We start from the raw sequence: 20,620 nt of genomic DNA on the forward strand, positions 1-20,620 counted from the left end.
GGCGGGCTCCCTCCTTCCTCCCAGGGAGAAGCGAATGATTCCTAGAGAACATCGATCGGAGGGCGGCCGGAGGCTGGTTCGGGGACGCGCGGGAGGAGGAGGTGGAGTCCCTGTGACAGCGGAGGGGACGAGTTGCGCGCGCCCACAGCAGCCGCCTTGCGCCTTCTCCCAACGGCCGGACTGCGCTGCCGCGAGCCGGGCTTCGTCCCTGCGCCTGCGCAGCCAGCCTGTGCTGCGTGTAAAACAGGGTCCCTCTGCACGCCCTGGTGAGCCCCGTGTGGCCGCACACACGTCAGGCTGAGAGGGGGCAGCAGGCACTCAGGGCCTAGCACGGGGCGGGGTAGCTCAGCAGACCCGAGGTGACTCAGGCCCCAAGCGCTGTCATTTTGCAGTGTGGACAGGGCTCAAGTCGGAGCTCCCAGCCAGGAGCTCTGCGATGGGCACTTCCGCCGCCGTAGCACGGCTGTGGGAGCCGGGGCCAGCAATTGTAAACCCAGGTTTGCAATGTAATGTGGATGCTCAAGTGTGGGTTGGGAAACTCCCAAGTCCAGGTCCCACAGACCCAGGTTTACAACACAGTGTAGGCATGCCTACCGTGCCCAGGGCTTTAGTTACTTGGCTCTGTGTTTCCAAAGAAGGGCTCTCTGTCCCCCTCTCTCATGTGGGAGAAAGAGCAGGGTGTTTGCAGCCCAGCTGTTTGTGGGGCTTTCCCCAGGCTGAAACCCCAGAGTATGCACTGTGGGTGTCGACTATGGTGATGCATCATCAGTAAGACTATGTTTTAGTCCCGGGTATTAGTAAAAGTCACGGACAGGTCACGGGCAGTAAACAAAAATTCACGGCCTGTGACCTGTCCATGACTTTTACTAAAAATACCAGTGAATAAAATTGGGGGGGGGGGGTGCCCGGGACCCCCGCTGGTGTGTGGGAGTGGTGGGGCTAGCAGGCTCCCTACCTGGCTTCACACTCCCCCCACCCCCCAGCAGCAGCAGAGTTTGGGTGTGGGAGGTGGCAGAGGGTTGGGGCCCAGCCAATGGAAGCTGCAAAGCCAGCACTCTGGGCAGAGGCAGCGCACAGAGCTACCTAGCCATACCTCCGCCTAGCAGCTTACGAGGGAGATGTCACTGCTTCTAGGGAGCCCCCAGGTAAGCGCTGCCCAGAGCCCGCCTCACCCCCTCCTGTGCCCCAACCCCCTTCCCCCTCCCACACCCAAACTCTGCTGTGGGGGATGGGCGTGGTAACCTGGGACTGCCACAGCAGCAACCTGTGCACCTGGCGTAGGGGCTGCCTGAGCTGCCCCTGAGCCAGGCACACCGGCTGCTGCAGAAGTCACGGAAAGTCATGGAATCTGTGACCTCCATGACAAACCTCAGCCTTAATCATCAGCATCAAAGCAAAAGGGACATAGCTTGCTTGCAGATCCGGTACCACCCAGATCAGTCTTGAAATTGCATGGCTTACTAGAAGGCCATTTGAACTTGATGATCTGGTAGGGTGTTCAGTGGCCTATACTTCAGATGTAGGTGGACATGGTGTTATGGTGCTCAGTGGTGTGAAAAAGACACATGCCTCAGCGATTTAGTTATGTTGATCCAGTGTCGATTCAGCTAGGTCAGTGGAAGAATGCTTCCATTGACCTAGCCACTGTCACTCAGGTTCCTACAGCAACAGAAAAGCCCCTTCTGTCGCTGTAAGCCCCATCTAGCTATGGGGCTATGCCATTATAGCTGTGCCTGTATCTGTCATCTCACCACTGAAGCTTTTGGTGACCATGCGATCTCTAACTGTGTAGAGGCTTTCCTTGATAAATGTTCTTCATAATACACAAAACCTGTGCAGAGAAAAAGGAAGATGCATTCAAATAATAACAATAATCAGCCTAGATTCAGGGGTTAGGAAGCCTTTACAGATTGTAAGCCTTAACTTCTTAGTCCTTTGCTCTCTAAATTAATTTGTTAGTGGTCATATAAATGAGTTAAGCTTCATTCTGCAACCAAATTCTTTCTGCACAGCTTTTGTAAAAGACATACTATCCTTGTTATTTTAATAACTGAATTAAACTAAACTGCTTTACGCCCCACTACTGGTGTGTAACTAAATCTGTTTATTCTAATCTTACATTTATTTAGCTCCACCAGTACAAATTTTCTTAATGTAGACAAGCTCTAAGTAAGGGTTGTCACTTAAATAACCTCAAGAGGGTGCACTTAACTTAATTTTATGTCTTGAATAATTTAACAGACTTGTGTGTTTTTATAACACCATGTAACACAGTAGAAAAGAGAAGTAAGAACTACTGTAGAAAGTGAAACTGACAACAAACCACCTTGTTAATTAATGTTTTTTTTAAAATGTAGGCCTTTCCTCCATAAGTTAGGAAAATTTGTCAGCGAGCAAGCTTTGTTATATTTATAGTCAAGATGTCCAGGAGTATGAAGCCTCATGAACAACTATGTATTCTGTATACAGTACCAATTCTAATAACACAATGCATGAACTAGCTTCATGTTAGAGGAGAAGGATGAGCTAGTGTTAGGGTGCTAGCTTGGTACTTGGAAGAAGTGGGCTCAGTTACCTGCTCATTACAGACTTCCTGTGTGAGCTACAGCAAGTCACTAGTATACACTGAAAAGTTTTGCAGCTTTTTTAAAGTGGCCAACTCTCCCTCTCTCCCCCTCCAGCATGGTTGCAGTTATACCGGTATAAAAGTGCTTATGCCAGTATAGCTTATTCTAAAGAGGCATGTGAGTTTCCATTGTATAAAGCTCTTTGTAGCATATTTGTAGTTTGCTTTACTGGATGTCAGATAATTTAGTAGTAGTTAGTTAATTATATGTAGGGCTGCGTGTCTATCATGGAGGTCACCGATTCTGTGACTTTCTGCGACCTCCGTGACTTCTGAAGGGGGCCAGTGTGACTAACCCTAGGGCAGCCCAAGCAGCTGGCTCCAGGCCAGCCACACCAGCTGCTGCTGGAACGGCCTTGGGGACAGCCACACCAGCCACTGCTCTGGCGGCCCCCAGGAGTGGTCCCGGGTGGTCAGAGCAGATGTGCCCTAGGCAGTGGTCCCTGGGCGATTGGCCAGAGCAGCTGTGGCTCTAGGCAGTGGTCCCCAGGCGCCTGGCCAGAGCAGCTGCAGTCCGTGGCCCTGGGCAATGGTCCCTGTCCGGCCGGAGCAGCCACGGTCCGCAGCCCCGGGCAGTGGTCCCTGGCCAGAGCAGCCGCAGCCCCGGCCTACCATAGCAGCCACGGCTCTGGGCAGTGGTCCCTCGACGGCGCAGCTGCAGTCTGCGGCCCCAGGCAGCGGTCCCTGGAGCAGCCATGGTCCGCAGCCCCAGGTAGTGGTCCCCTGGCAGCCAGCCGGAGCTGCTGCAGTCCACTGGCCCCTGGCAGCTGGTGTTGCTGGCCCTGGGCCCCCTCCCCAGCAGCGGCTCCCCCCCCAGTTCTTCCTCCAGCAGCACTCTTCCCCTCTCCCTCCAGACACCACTACAGGTCATGGCAGTGAAATTTTGTTTATTGCCCATGACCTGTTCATGACTTTTACTAAAATTACCCGTGACTAAATCGTAGCCGTAATTATATGAGCTTCAGTGATGGTATCTGCAACCCTTCTCTTCCTGAGTTCCCATTTCATAGCTGTGCTGGGTACTTAGGTTTATTGGTAGCACCTGAATTCAGGCATAATGCAGCCAATATGTTTTTGTATTACAAAATAAAGATCCTGAGCCTGATCTCAGTTATACTGGTTTTGGTCTGTTGTAATTCCCTTCACTTCAGTAGATTCATTCCTGATTTTCACTGATATGAATGAGAGCAGAATCAGGCCTATTTAAGAAAAGAAACCTTTAACTTTCCATTAAAAGTACAAAAACCCCTCTCTCTCAATGGAGGACTTCTACTCACTCCTCCCTCAAGTCACCCATCATGATAACCTTTGGCCAACGAAGGCTGGATGTTACCATTTCAGAGCCCATGAATGCAGCTCTCAGCTTTTTCAGGTAACAGTGTCTCTGAAGCACTCCCAGTGCCTGTAACAAGCAAAAGCCTTTGCTGAGGGACTGAACTAAGGATTTTTGCATGGCATTATGGAGTGGTAACCTTGCAAGCATTGGGCCAGTCAAAATGTGACATTCCCTCATTAAATCTACAGTAATTAAAATGTCATTAGTTAATTAATTAGATGATTACAAATACACCTCTACCTCGATATAACGCTGTCCTCGGGAGCCAAAAAAATCTTACCGCGTTATAGGTGAAACCGTGTTATATTGAACTTGCTTTGATCCGCCGGAGTGCGCAGCCCCCCCCCCCCCCCACCGGAGCACTGCTTTACCGTGTTCTATCAGAATTCGGTTTATATCGGGTCGTGTTATATTGGGGTAGAGGTGTCCTGAATGTAATTTGTGGAATGTTGAAACTGGACTAAGAATCAAACTCAAGTCATGTAGGCCGCCAGTAACCATCGGATGGTAACTTTAGATCATCACTGACTTGAATCAGCAACCTAGGACAAAGGCTGTGTATCCTCTACCTTATCCCTTGAACAATCTGATTTGTCCTAATTCAGATGTCTTATTAAATGCAGGTTTTATTTGGAGAGGTAAAATTACCAAGTGTTTGTATTCATTCACAGTGCTTTAGATAAGTAAATAATGTAAGTGGTGTTTTAGAGTATTAGTCAAATGCTTCCAAAAAATTTGTTCTAAGCACAAATTAAAAAAAAAAGGTTTTAAAATGGCTTTGAAGCTAGAACACTTTAAAATCATATAAAATATTAGTAAAAATACCTTTGTTCCTATTCAGTCAAGAATGGGTATTAAATATTTGTTCAGGGCTGGATGTCTAATCATGACTTTGATTTGGCCTTGATCTTTATTTAGCTACTCAGCTACTCAGTTTATATTCTGCAGGGACATTGGCCATATTAGAGGACCATCCAAAGGTCAGAGAGTTGGCTCTTGGCAGTTGACTGCTCCTTCACCAGCCAAAATCTATTACTGCACAAATGGAAATCCCCAGTTCATCTGCAGACACATGTTTCATCAAATTTCAGGATGGTAAAATTTTAACAAAGATGCAAAGAATAGTATGTAAACAAGTAGCTTCATTTCCAGTTGCCTGTATAGTACAAGAAGTCTTCAGCTAGAAAATCGAAAGTTAAAAAAAAAATCTGATGAAATTATAAATATAAAATTGAAACTATATTTAGCCAAGGGACCTCCAACTTTGGCCAATGAAGGGCTCCAGTGGCAACTTGCCAGGAGCCTGAGGGCTATACCTCATTTTTGTAAAGATATGCAGAGTTCATTCTCCCCCATGTAAAACACAGAGGTGTTAGACCACAAAGAGTACAGGACTGAGTATGGAATGAGAACTATAATCTCAATTATTATTAGTCGTATGTACATTAAAGTAGTTTCTGGAGGTCCCAGCCAAGTTCAGGTCACATTGTGCGAAATTCCACATATACACATAATAAGACAGTCCCTGACCTAAAAAAGTTACACTGACTAAATAAGACAGACAAAGGATGGAAGGGGAAACAGAGGCACGGAGAGGCAGTGACTCCATGTGTGGCACTTTTGTCTTGTAGATCAAGCCACAAGATCACTCTGTGATCCTCTCTTTAGCCTTTTCAAAATACTGTCGTAGGGAGACCACTTCTTCATAGAAAATAAAATGTTTACTACAGTTTTTGTAATTTTCTAGCGCCATGAGTAGGAAGACTCACCTGGAAAAGAATGACAACATCTCCTCCAGGTCTTGCAAACTGGTGGGCTCCATTTTGCCTGAGAAAGAGTTCCAGAACCAGATGAGGCCCAGAGAACCAACATGAGACATGGTACGAGCAGCCGTGGTAAGTGCATTCTCTGGTGGAGAGAACGCTGGTGTAGAGATTAAAGCTTCTGTTTTGACATACCACTCCTTCTTGGAGATAGAAAGGTTTTCTCAGGATCTGTGGGATGTCTTGATAACCAGAGGGTCGAAACTGTGAAAAGATTTTAATGAACTTCAGGCTGTATTTATCACAGAACTGAAGTGCTAGAACAGGATAACAGTCTGGGAAATGAATGACTGAGACTCTTGCAGCTAACTGTACTAGATCCCAGTTATGGAGATTAAAATAATAAAAATAATTGCAATTCTCAATTTCCGGAAAGAAGCTGCTACTCCTGACATGAGTTTCTCTTGGTGGTGGTGATGATGCTGAAGGGAAGAACTTTAGTGGGGGTGCAGATCCTCAGAGAAGACCACCGATTCTGTTGGTGGGCACGTGGGACATGCAGGTATGTAATCTTGTAAATCTAGATATTTCCCCAGCATGTTGGCTAGGATGTCCACGCAACCAGATGCAATTTGGAACTTCCAAGAAAGACACAAGTCTTATCGGTTCAGAGTAAGGATAGAAGAGTTTCCTAGTGTTTATTTTTTTATATATATATATATATTTTTGGCCACTCCGTAACTTGAAAGAGTTTGGCCAAGCATCTTCCTACTTGTGTTCTTCTTGTATTGTCCTCTTTCCTATTGTGTGATAGTTGGGAGGGTTAACTTTGGAGTTCTTAATTATGTGTGATCTGAACCTGTGGTATGAAGATTCCGCAGAGGTCCTAATCCAAAGCCCACTGAATGGGAATCTGTTGACTTCAGTAGTCTTTGGATTAGGCCCAAAGTCTGTAAAGTCTTCACCTCCCTGGTGCCATTGTGGCTGAGGAACATTGGTGTGGCCAGGGGAATTTCCTTGTATTTCACTTATCCCTGGTTGCCATATCAGCCCCTTAGGGCTGCCAGCAGTAAGCAGACTGGCCCAGCGTAGAGTTGGCAGTGGATCAGAGGAATGTAAAGGCCACCTTTTCACCTCCCATTTCTGAACTGTTGTGCACTCCTTGGCTGGAACTGAGGATCTTGACCTCTGAATTTATATAGTGTCTTTCATATAAGATTCTCAAAATATTTAAAAAATATTAATGAATGGAGTCTCACAACACTTCAGTACAGTGGGAAGAATTCTTACTCCATTTTACAATGTGTAAATTGAGGCACACATATCTAAAGTGGCTCACTGAAAGTCACAGAATGAGCCTGTGGCAAAGCCAGGACTAGAACCCAAGGCTTAGTCCTAGTGCTATGTTCTGACCAGGAGACTATGCTCCCTCCCTCAGCCTGGTTCATAGAGCACATTACTTACTATTCTCTCTCAAAAGAGCTCAGTATCTAAAACTCTAGTGTTGTTACATATTGTATTCTTAGTGGCTTCATTTTAATCACTCGTGTGTACATATTCATTTAAACATAAAATGGTAGGCAGAGAAAAATAATGTACTACCGTATATATTTATATAGAATGACAACTGCTATGGATAGCTGCTGAAGTTACACTTAAGCAAGGCAAAAACAATACATGTGCATATATAAAAGGAATAGGCAGAAACCATTTTATAAGAAAAACTACTTTAAAAAAGTAAAATGTCACATTACTGTTTAAAGCCAATAAGACAGTAATAGATTAGGAAATCAGTGATCTAATATGTATTTATGTATACTTAACAGTAAAAAATTCTTTTTATAATGCCCATAGAATCAGTATTTATTCATTAATGTTTGTACTGTGCTGTGAAAATGCAGAGAGCTATATAAGTACTGCATTATATTTATTACATTCAGATGTGAAATAATTAACTAAGTCTTTTCTTAGTAACAGTTTTACGTTCAGCAGAATGGAAGGGTTAAATAAAATTTAACAGGATTAATAAAGAAAAATGTACTGTATGTAGAATTTTCAAGGTACCATTTCACTTGCAATAGACAGGAACTGAAGGTGACAGCCTTGTTTCAGAAAACAAGTAGTCAGCACCAGCTCAGCAGTGTTAGCAGTTCTCCATGTTGGATATGAGCCAGATTTAATTTGGACCCTGTGTATAAATGTTAGGTGCCTGAAACAGCATCCAACTGGGGAAGATGTGTCTGTCTTTTTGCTTATAAAGGGATACTAGGCACAGCTTCTCTTTGTCATCAATATTATTTATCTTATCAACTCTGAGTACCAGCTGCTTCTCATCTTTTATGGAAGAATAGATTTCAGATCTGGCCACACTGAGTCTCCTCTCTTCTGCTTTTTTTTTGAAACCACAGTAAGAAACAATACATGTCTGAATACTGATTGCATACTTAATGATCCTGATCCTGAGTCGTCCTGTTGACTATATTTGGAACAGGATTAGGCCCTGAATAGTATTCACAACAGATTTTTCATTAGTAAGCTTCCAGTGTGTGGAAACTATGCAGTTTTGATATGATCAAACTGACATGATTTACTTCTGATAGCCTAAGCTCTGTTACTGTCTGTACCTGTTGTGTCTGCTAGCTTGTCACCAGACAGTGGAATGAGTTTGACCAATTAGCACATTTGGTGTTTAGATTTGTTTTGTGCTAAGACCCAAAGAGCAATTGTAGAACCAAATGTTAGTACTTTTGAGGTCAATTTTGAGGACCAGTGTTTGACCCACTGTGCATGGCCAGGAAGTCTGTCAGGTGAGCCAAATGAAAGACCTTCTCTGACCAAGTCAGTAGGAGCTGTGCGGGCTCTGTCTCAGCTGGAAGTTGCTCTTTATATATCGTACAGAACTTTATTATTCTTTGCAAGTGTTGAAACTCCCATGCTGTCAGGTGGTGGGGTCAAGGTACACAATGGAGGGCATAGTTTCTCAACCAGGAGGTCATGACCATATGGCTAGATCAGTGGTTCCCAAACTTTAACAACCTGTGAACCCCTTTCATTAAAATGTCAAGTCTCGCAAACCTCCTCCTAAAAATGAATATTTCCAGGGATTTTCTCCTTTACCTGAGTATAAATTATAAAAGCAGTGATCTTGGAAATATAAAATTTGTTTTTATGACATGCTTATTACACACTATTTATTATTAATTATTTATCATTACAGTATTTTTATTACATTATGAAAACGGCAACACTTTTCCAAGATCTCACTTTTGTAGCTTGTAACACTTTGAATAAGCCTGTTATAAGACAAGGATCCTATGTTTCATCAAGGAGTATCAGATGTGAAACAGCATGAAGGTATTTAAGATGCCAACTCAAAGAGTTCCTCCTACACAAGCATTCAGGTCTTGAGCAGTCCAGGCAAACAACCCATGTTACAATAAAGCTTAAACTTGTTCTTCATAATACTTTTAAAAACAACACTAGCTGCCTATTTAATTTTAATAACAGCAAAAAATATCCACCTCCCCTTTCCATTTCTTATAAAGAGTCTTGAAGTTTAAATCTCCTCAGTGTGATAGAAATGTTTGCTTTGATCTGCTGAGCTCTGGGAAGTCCAGGGGCTCCGGGCTGCTGGCCCTGTGCTGCCCGGGGTCCCTAGGGACAGCTCTGGCTGCCATTAGGGAATTTTTTCTCAAGAACCCCCTGTAACATTTCGTGAACCCCCAGGGGTTCACGAACCCCAGTTTGGGAACCACTAGGCTAGATGAATGAGGGGGTTCCAAAACCATGGGATGGGAATTAAAAGCCGTTTTTGTGATATAACATGGAGTCATGATTAAGGCTAAGATTTTGTCATGGATATTTTTAGTAAAAATCAGGGACAGGTCCTGGGCAATAAAGAAAAATTAACAGAAGCTGTGACCTATCCCTGACTTTTACTAAAAATATCTGTGACAAAATAGGGATCTGCGGGTCCACACGCTGCCTGTAGCTGCATGGCAGCTGGGAGCTCCGGGGGCCCCGCAAGTTGAGTGTCAGGGCTTCAGGGTCCTCTGTGGCCTGCAGCAGATGGGGGTTGTGGGGTACCCCTGCTGCCCACAGCTCTGGGGATCCCCCTGTCAGGTGCAGTGTCCGGGAGCTGTGGGGGCCCCATGCCTCCTGCAACAGCTGGGAGCTGCGGAGTACCCTCGCAGCTCTGGGGGGCCCACAGTGGCCAGGAGCTCGGGGGTTCCCCTGCTTCCTGTGGCGACCGGGAGCTGAAGGGTACCCCCACCACCTGCGGCAACTTGGAGCTCTGGGATTCCCCCTCAGCTCCCTGTCCCCACGGGTGGCGGGGGACCCTGCAGCTCCCGACCGCCGCAGGCTGAAATTATGGAGGTTGCTGGAAGTCATGGATTCCGGGGCTTCTGCGACCTCCATGACTAAATCGTAACCTTAATCATGATATGGAAAAATTTGAGAACCACTGATGTAGGACTTACAGGAAAATCAATTCCAATAACCAAAAGAAGGAACTACAGAAAGTCAGCTGAATACTACTAACCAGATCCTGGGTTCAGCTGAACTGCATACAGCAAAGGTCAGGGTGAATGTATGGGCTAAACTAGCATAAAGCTCATGTTTTTACTGCTCAGATTCAGGGCTGCTGCGTGCCCTTAATGCTAGAACAGTTTGTGTTCAGTGGGGTTGCACAAGCGAAAATGATTGATTCTATAAATGAAACTTAGTAATGAAGTCTGTGGATAATGCACAAGAATATTAGACTCCAGTGCACTATTTTCATAGTAGTTTTTGCTCTGCAGTGCTAACAGGAGTAAAAAGCAGTAAAATCTTATTTCAGTTATATCAGCAAGTTTGACTGAATCCACGTATGGATCAGGTCTGTTGCCATTATTGTAGTCACTTTTCAAAATAGAACTTCACTTTAAGGAAACATCATTATATATAAGCTCACTTTTTATGCTATATTTCTTCAAGCCAGAGACACATTCTGCACAGTTTTCAGAAACTTTAAACCAGAAATAGTAATTAGAAAAACGTCAAGAAATTATTTCAGAAGCTTTGAATTGAGGTCATAGTCAAACACATAATTTGTTAAAAGAGCTTGGAAGAAAGAACCTCATTAGGAAATGTTGCCAGAGACATGACAGAGAATATGCTAAAGGACACAAACTGTATCACGTAACGCCAGGCATAAACTACTACAGCTCTAATTTATGCTGTGAACATATTATACAGCTCTACAATTTACAGAGTCAGCAGATCTCTCAGTAAATACACTGTAAGCCCAAAACAGGCAATTTGAGAAATAAAATTTCAGTAGAAGCACTGTCTTCAGGTCCAGAGTTGAGAGATATGTCTACCCATGAGGTTTGGAGCAGGACAACAGGACCTTATTTCTTTCTCTGATCTGTTACCCTGGGAAGGATCATCAAGGATGGTTACAGTGTACCATAGAGCCAGGCCCCAAGTAGTTTGGTGGTAGCACAATGTGCTGCCATGTGAGGGATCAAAGTTCAGAGCATAGACTTATCCCTTGCTTCCAATGACCGCAGAGGCTGGGAGTGTTCTAGAAGCAACACAACTGAGCCCTCGAGGGAAGGAAAAGGTGTTTAATGTTGTTCCTGAGCAGCACTTTTATATTAATCCAGGAGCACTGTTCACAGGCTCCCTCTTTCCTGGTTCACTGTGATTCAAAGCCTTTATGAGGGACGAATTAAGAGGGGGAAAATGGAAGTGATCATAGAGGACCCATCTTCCCCAAATTAATGTATTTTAGGATCACCATTCACAAGATGACTACTGCAGTAAGGATCTGTTGCATTTCCATTATAGACTATTTTCAGTGTTATAATTTCTTAACAGTTCTGTCTGCGCTGCAATCTTTGCAAAAAACGAAGATCTAAGCCAAGGAAGAGTAACAACAATTATTTTTTTATCCATCAGAATAAAAGTAGCTTGGCAGTTCTTCAGTTGCAAATAAATAAATAGGACTCTATATTTTATACTGGTGCTTTTGAACACTATCAACCAAATTCCCTCTTTTCCACTCTCCACCATATACATTACACAATTTTAGGCTATCCTAGACTTACCAAGTGTAATTTATACCACCTTATACCTGAATGTTATTCTCTGTACTAGGTGGGGCTGGTCAAAAATGGAAATATTTTTCAATTTAAAATTTTTTTAAAAAATTCTTTAAAAAAAAAAATTCCTGAAATTTTCTGATTTTTTCCAATAACATTATTCAAAATCAATAATCTTGGATTTTTCCACTGGAAAAAAGGGAGGGGGAGAAGAGAAGCTGTCAGAAAAAACAAAAGCCAAGAAGTTTTCATTTTAATTTGAATCCAACTATGTTATATTGTTTAACTGAAAACTGGAAAATTTCAAATGATACAAAAAATTTTGCACAAAAAAAATGTATAATTTGAAAAGACAATTTTGTCAAAAATTTCAACTAGCCATAGTAAAGAGAATGAATTTACAGGTTTAGAGGCTGGAATAGTGTTTGTAGCAGAAAGAGCAGCTGATGGGAGGTTGTCCTTTAAAACAAGCGGTGGCCTATTTTTCCTGCTTTTGGATACTTGGTGTGTACATCTTACTTCCTTAAACCTACTTACACCCAATTACCAACATGTAATTTACTCCACTTTACATATTACCTCAGAATTTGCCCCTTTGTTTAAAAAACAACAACACTTCTTTAAGCATGAAACTTTGCAGTTGAATAGTCTGCATTGTGGCTTAATCCCAACAGTGAGGGGATTTTGCATCATGCATGTATTTTAATAACACAATGGTGTGGAGTTAGAATTCAGGCTGCAACTCTATCCCTATCTTTCCTTGTATGTATACTTCTGTCACACATTTCTTAATATTTTATGTGTATGTGAGAATTGTGGAGTTCAGGTTGGTTTAGGAGATCAGGTTGTGGTCAAGTTTGGCTCAGTCAGGGCACGATTAAAGATGAATGAGTGTGGGTCTGTGACTCCGCTGGAGACTGAAGTCAATACTGAAACAGGGACCTGATTTTTTCTGGGAGAATAAAAAGAGTCATAGGAATCTAAGAGGAAATTCACTAAGGGGAGATTTTGAAAAGAAAGCTTTTTTATTTTCATCTTTTGTTTCCTAGGATTATTTGTTGAGCATCATCAGTGTGCTTGGCACTGTATGGAGCAAAGAGGGGACATAAATTGTAAGGTCTTTGAGTTCAGAGCCTAAGTAGACAAACAAGCAATATAAAACAATATATACATACATACAGTGACCCACTTCCTCAAAAGATAGAGGCATCGCAATATGGGTCAAGGTGCTGATATATTTTATCATAGAGGGCAAGACCATCATGATATGCTGCCAAGTATCTTAAAATTGTTTCAGCCTATTAGATTTCACTATACAACATTACTAATTTGAATGAAGTAAATAGGTTGTGAAGTATTTAATATGATGGATCAAATTCATCCCTGATGTAATTCCTGTTGACTTTGGTGGAGTTATATGAGGGAGTAATCTAACCCAAGATATCAAGGGAAAAACCCTCAAAAATAGGGCTAAAATTTCTGTAAGTAATAGCTACTTTGGGGTGCTTGAGATGTTTGCATATATATCCAAAAGCAGGAACTGAAAGTATATTCACAGATAGGTAGGGTTACCATACGTCTGGATTTTCCTGGACATGTCCGGCTTTTGGGGCTCCAAATCCCCGTCCGGGGGGAAATCCCAAAAAGCCGGACGTGTCCGGGAAAATCGGGACATGCGGGGCCGGCGGTGCCAGGCTGGGGACCGGCAGTGCTGGGCGGGCCCGGGGTGCTCGGCCGGGGGCTGGCCCGGGGCCGGCACCCCAGGGCCCGAGCCGACCCAGGCTGGAGACGCCGGGGGGGGCCAGACTGGGCCACGCCTCCTCTCCCACCCCGCTTACCTGCTTCAGGCTTCCCGCAAATCAAATGTTCGCGGGAAGCAGGGGAGGGGGCGGAGTTGGGGCGGGGACTTTGGGGAAGGAGTGGAGTTGGGGCATGGGCGGGGCTGGGGGCGGGGTCAGGGCCCCGTGGAGTGTCCTCCTTTTGGACACTCAAAATATGGTAACCCTAAGATAGGGAATGTCAGCATGGGATCGTGATTGAAACACGGTAGAAAAGTGAGTATTAGTAAATAATGATTGACGATTATATAATATTTTTCATGCGAAATTTACCAAAGCACACCTGTGAGTATTGAAAATCTCCATTTAGGGAGAAAAGTAGGGACATGTTTTTTAATTCCACTGAAATGCCTTGGCTACAGAGAACTTTTTGAGGAGACAGCTTGGAAAAATGGCAAATTTATTGCTTAAAAATAAATACAGTGACTCTACATTTTAAGTAGGGACAGTGGGCATGAAGCGTTCTGACAGTCTGATGCATAAATTACATATGCAGCAGTCATTTTCACCCATTCATGACACTTACCTCTGGGATGGAAAATGGCAGCCATTTAATAATGCAGAGCTATAACTTAGAACAGCATAATTTAGGACAGGAAGTGAAGAGTATTTTAATCAACTAAAATACAAGGGACATTTTGGAAGGCAGAATGTAACCGTCTGATTGAAATTTAGCCAAGTCATGATGATAACCAGTCATTTTGAGGAACTGAAGTGTAAAAAGAGGAACAGATATTCATGTGCTTTATGCTACAAAAGGAGCAATCATAATAAAGGAAGAAAGCAATACAATTCAGAATAAACTAGATAGTTTAAGAACCTGCAGTTTAGTATAGAGAAAATATGAAATAAAAATGAAGGATTGGGGAATGTCATCTGTGGAAAATATTGTCAAACAGTGCATGGTGCTTAAGAGCAATAAGACCAAAACCTATTCAGGGATACATAAATGAAGTTATTAAATTGGAGGTAATTTGGAAGATTATAGCATGGATACTAGAAAGCTATTAAGCCATTGTGAAATGTAAGGACAAGCAGATATCCCTACAAACTGGAGAAGGGCTCTGCATATGCGAAATGATATCCAGACTTCTTGCTACTGAGAGTAGTTACTATGCTGGATAAACAAAACAGATTAGCCATGAGAATAATTGGTGTATGTAGGGTTTGTTTGTTTTTAAAGAAGTACTTTATTGGAAGCAAAACTACTAACTGAGATGGGGTGGCTTTCCTTCTGTTTTGCATTTTACTTGTGTTATTGTGTTGAACTAAAGGTATGTCTTCACTAACAACGTTAAAGCGTGGGCTGTGGCAGCACTGCTGCGGCAGAACTTTAATATGGCTGTGTAGTCGCAGCATAACGCTGGGAGAGAGCTATAAAAAAACCACCTCCATGGGGGGAGTGGCTCCCAGCACTGGTGCATTGTCTACACTGGCATTTTATAGTGCTGAAACTTGCAGCGATCAGGGGGGTGTTTTTTCACACCCCTGAGCGAGAAGGTTGCAGCGCTGTAAAGTGCCAGTGTAGACAAGCCTTAAGTGAACTCTCTATTTTGCTGATCCTGGTAGTTCTAAGATAATACAGGATAATGATGATGTATAATTGGAATCATACCAACTCTGAAACAATGAAACGTGGAGCGTTCTAAGCGTGTCATATGTTTTTTATTGCAAAAAACCCTTAGAGATTTTACAAAATTATAGGTAAGGTTTATTCAGCCATTCTACAACCATGCCAGTTAGAACAAGGACCACCATCAGAGTGAAAACAAAGGTACTCTTAGGACACCCAAATTTGAAGTTTTTGGTCGTTTTACAGATACACCGCTACCTCGATATAACATGACCCGATATAACACAAATTCGGATATAACGCGGGAAAGCAGTGCTCCGGGGGGGGGGCGGGGCTGCGCACTCTGGTGGATCAAAGAAAGTTTGATATAACGCGGTTTCACCTATAACGCGGTCAGATTTTTTGGCTCCCGAGGATAGTGTTATATTGAGGTAGAGGTGTATTTTACAGACATCTGTGTTCATTTACAGACATTCTGAGTGACATTTGTGTATTTTAAAGGTGTAGGATTTATGTAAAGAAAGTGTAACAATGTTTTTGGGCATTAGGTCAACTTTACTCCATTTTACTGACTCATACATTCAACCTTTGTAAACATTTTTGTTTGCAAATTATGACCAGCAAAGTTTAGTTTTTAGCAAATGAATATTTAAAATAAATCATTTCTCCCATTTTATAACTCAAAAACAGTGTAGCATGTATTTTGTATATAGGCTGGGGTTTTGTGCACCACATTGTGTTAGTTTGTAACTCCTGAAAATAGTGATTTATAATTGAAATACCAATACTTAGTCATGATGACACAAACAATCTTAATATAATAAGCAACACTACATTATGAGGTTCACAGGCTTAGGAATGATGGGCCTTATTCACTGCTGCATTACTCTATTTTTATGCAATTGTCACTCCATTGGTTGTTGTAAAACTGGAGAAACTGGAATAATGCAATGAGGAATCAATCCCATGTATGTAGCTTAATTGTTACTTTCTACATTTAGCTGAGTTTGAAGAATTTTAGTGCTTCATAATATAATAGTTAATAATATAAACTGTAACTGGGCACAATGTGGATACTCTTCCCTGTTCCCTCCCTGGGCAGATCTGGTTGTGAACCTCATCCCTCACATACAATGCACCCCTCTTTTAATGAAGTCCTGGGCCTCTCCTGAGTACAAACTTATGCTTTATTGCATAGTGCTTCTTCTGAAATGGGCAAACGTATAGACAGTGAAGGCTAAGTAAAGGGTACAGTAACTCCTCACTTAACGTTGTAGTTATGTTCCTGAAAAATGCGACTTTAGGCGAAACCATGTTAGGCGAATCCAATTTCCCCATAAGAATTAATGTAAATGAAGGGATTAGGTTCCAGGGAAATTTTTTTTTACCAGACAAAAGACTATATTATATTTTATATATATATATCACATACACATACACACACACACACACACACACAGTATACGTTTTAAACAAACAATTTAATTCTGGTACACAGTGATGATGATTGTGAAGCTTGGTTGAGGTGGAGGAGTCAGAGGGTGGGATATTTCCCTTACTGCTAAATGATGAATTAGCAATTGGCTGAGCCCTCAAGGGTTAACTCTCTCACTCTGCAAAGCAGCAGGAATGGAGGGGGATATGCACATTTCCCTTAAGTACACTGCCTTGTTAATTAGATCAGCTTGCTGAGACCGCAGCTGCTGCAAGCTCCCTCAGTCCTGAACCCTGCTCTATGGAAGATGGGGTAAGCGGGGTGCAGGAGCAGGGGGGAGGGGGACACCCTGACATTAGCCCCCCTCTCCCTTCCCTCCCCCCCGGCACAGCAATCAGGAGTCTTAGGGAGCAGCTCCAAGGCAGAGGGCAGGAGCAGCACATGGCAGTGGGGGGAGGGACACAGCTGAACTGCAGGCAGCTGCTGCACGGGGAGCGGGGAGCTGATGGGGGCTTCCAGTCCACCCTGGTTCCAAGCCCCAACCAGCTATCTGCAATGGGCTGCTCTTCCTGCAAGCAGTAGACAAAACAGGCGGCTGCCAAACAACGTTAGAAGGGAGCATTACACAACTTTAAACGAGCATGTTCCCTAATTGATCAGCAACATAACAACGAAACAACATTAACCGGCTTTAAGTGAGGAGTTACTGTATTTGCACTTGAAATAATGGAACACAAATGCAATTCCATAGCAAAAGGAGTATTATCCCTAATTACACTGCTTATAGTGTCAGAAAGCATGAATTTTGTCTTTAATATACTGGAAGTTGATTTGGGGACATAAGGTTTTCTTCTTTCCAGAATTTTTGAACCTTTGTACAAAATTAAGGCTTCACGAATTCAGAATTGTTTCATTATAAGTTTATCAGGATCTGTTCCCCTGTCAGTGCTTGCATGCAAATGTAAACCCTGATGCTGCAAAACAGCCCAACTGCACAGAGTTCTGTTGAGTTCAGTGGGGCTCTGCACAGGTATGGAGATCCACCTACACAGAGCTCCTTGCAGAATCAGGGTATTACACATTATTAATGGGTACTTTCCTACCCATTTCAGGTACTAGAGGTAAATCTTGCTTTCCATCTCTTTACGGGCATAGAAGACCCCAGTTGCACCAGCACATTATAATCCCCCACCCAAGAGAGACAGGATTTGGGGAGCATACCCAGAGGCTGTGCATAGGGTGACCAGACAGCAAGTGTGAAAAATTGGGACGGGGGTGGAGAGTAATAGGAGCCTATATAAGAAAAAGACCCCAAAATCAGGACTGTCCCTATAAAATTGGTACATCTGGTCACCCTAGCTGTACAACACCAGCACGCTACAGAACATGGTTTATAACCAAGTTTATTTTGAAAGATTTAGCAACTCTTAAAAAATTATTACATAGGTTTAGCTCAGAAATCTTATTGTGTTGCTATAAAACTTGCTTAATGAGCACAGGAACAAAATCACTTGTAAGTCAAAAACTGGACATTCATTAAAAAGTGTAAGTCAAAAGTGGGAAGGGAAATCACGTTGATGAACTAACCCCTAGGCAGAAATTAAGCAAAGGAAACTTGTTTTTTTTAAAAAAGAAGTGCTCCTACACATGTTTGTGAACTGTTCCTTTCAAAATGGGCCCAAACCTATGTTGTGCTGAGAAACTTCAGCTCTTGTGGTCTTCAAGGGTCTTGGTTTGCATCTTTGATATAATGAACTTCTAAAATGTGTCCTCTAAGGGGCAGCATTGGGGAGCAGATATATTTGGATAAATATTATTTATATACATGGTTCAGTGTGGTGTGTTTAAAGAACCTATTGTAAGTAATGGACAATGAGCGCTCAAAAGAAGGATGTTTTGTGTCAAATCATGAGTTTTCTAAGTGTAATTGTATGTATATTTGAGGATCATAATTGCTGAGCTGTAGTCAACGTTATTAGAAATTGTTCAGTTAAAACTCTAAAAACATTGAAACCTGTAAACGTGGGGTGTCTGAAAGCACATAGGAAAACTGCTTTTTGTTGGCCTACCTAACTGGGAAACTGAGGGCACTGTCACCTTGCATTACTTGTCTCCAAGAAGCATCAAGATAAGTCATTTCTAGGAATAACATTACATCTTATACTAACACTAATTAACTAATGCAGAGAAGTCATTCCTGGAAATACCACTTTTTATGCCATGTCTACATTAGCAATCTCACAGCGGCACAGTTGTAGCAATGCAGCTGTGCTGCTGTAAGATCACTCATATAGCTGCTCTGTGCCAACTGAAGAGAGCTCTGCTGTCAGCATAATTAAACCACCTCCAATGAGTGGTGGGAGCTATGTTGGCGGAAGAGCCTCTCCTGCTTACATAGTGCTGTCCACACTGGCGCTTCTGTTGATATAACTTACGTTGCTTAGTGGGATGTTTTTTTCACACCACCGAACGACATTAGCACTTTTGTCAGTATAACTTATGTAGACATCGCCTAGAAACATTGCTGCCTATCTGCAGAGCTCTTCTGAGGAAATTCCAAAACTTGATTTCAAATTTCTGACTAAAAATTCATCTCACTAATGTGTCTATCTGAGTCCCAGTCATGGCCCAGGTCTGCCTTTTTGACAAGATTGTCTCCTCAGCTGCACCTCCCCTTCTGAGGCATTTGCAGCTACTACTGCCACTGAAGGCTTCAGTAGGGATCTAGGCTGAGAAAGCCAGAGGCAAAAGGGAAGGTCTGTGTCTCATGCTTCCCTCCTTAACCAAGGGTCTTGGTGGAAAATGCAGTTTCTCCCTCAATCCAGTCTGGATGGGTTCATCTCAGTCCCCCTTTCCCTTAATTGCAGAGAAGCCAGACAGGATTGAACAGGTCAGCTTTGCTGGCAAGTTGCAGGCATTGTTTTAGTAGCTCAGGTCGGAGGGGCTCACTTAAGCCCACTCCCCCAGGCAGGAAGGGAGCCAGGCAGGTTTGGAAATGAACAGATGCCATAGCCAAGCAGTCCCCTTCCCCCATCTCTGATGGGAGCAATCCCAGAAGGACAGTGCACTGGATGGAAAATCCCTATAGTCCACACCAGCAGCCACCCCTCTGACTGCGGCGCTCAGCTGTCTCCTCCCCCTCTGCTTCCCCATGGGTCATGGCCGGAGGGCACTGGACACAGTATGGACACTGCCGATACCAGAGCATGCAGTGAGGGTCCTTTGGGCTGAGCTTCCTTTGTGATCCAGGGACCTCTTGATGCTAACTGGCAGAGGACATTTTACTGATCTATACATATATTCATTTCACACTGAGCACTGACACCATGTGCAACACCTTACAACTCAATGAAGTTGTACAGGTTGTAAGCAGAAAACTTAGTTCTAAATGTTTTTATCAGAACTATCTGGAACACTTTTCATTATAGCCATACATTTCTTAAAGTTAAATTGCAAAGCTAAAATAAAAAATGATGTAAGCACTAAAGTATGTGCTAAATGCCCAGCTAAGGTGTTGAGGGCATTCAGCACAGAAATAATTAGTTTAACTTGCTTATAATGGATTGCATGGGACTAATTGTATCAGTGAGATCACAGAATGATGCATTCTGGGGTTTCTTTAGTGAACTAGAAAAGGATTAACTGATGGCAAAACAATGGATTTCTAAAATAGCAAGCTTACATGTATTCAGTGTTTGTCCCCACTTGTTGGGGAATGGGGGGATGTAGGAAGAGGGGAGGGAGATTTGTGCCAAATTTCTGGGTATAACTCAGTTTTCCTATACATTTGGTTGGTATTTTACATCTATAGAAATTTCCACTAAGTTTTTTTCCCCTACAAATGCAACTACATTTTTTTTTAAATCTGAAAGAAAAAAATATCAATGAAAAATGTTTTACGTGCACAAAACACCACCTCCTACTGCACATTCCCTTGCAGTGCAATATTTTAGACCTTGT

General features: G+C 42.9%; 1 protein-coding gene across 3 annotated transcripts in view; it reads left to right on the top strand.

The window, feature by feature from the left end:
- Window positions 1-20: 20 nt before the first annotated feature.
- MAP3K7CL (MAP3K7 C-terminal like) overlaps window positions 21-20,620 on the top strand; it is a 77,193-nt gene continuing 56,593 nt past the window's right edge. Inside the window, exons 1-2 of one of the 3 annotated variants that reach the window (XM_034793414.1) lie at window positions 21-101; window positions 5,710-5,857. In XM_034793414.1, the coding sequence (XP_034649305.1) occupies window positions 5,840-5,857 (18 nt within the window). In that variant the 5' untranslated portion in view covers window positions 21-101; window positions 5,710-5,839. Of the gene's footprint in view, window positions 102-1,047; window positions 1,146-5,709; window positions 5,858-20,620 lie in introns of those variants that run through there. The other 2 variants (XM_034793405.1, XM_034793423.1) reach the window with 2 other exon arrangements.

This window comes from Trachemys scripta, chromosome 1, assembly GCF_013100865.1.
Source record: "Trachemys scripta elegans isolate TJP31775 chromosome 1, CAS_Tse_1.0, whole genome shotgun sequence".
Taxonomy (NCBI): domain Eukaryota; kingdom Metazoa; phylum Chordata; order Testudines; family Emydidae; genus Trachemys; species Trachemys scripta.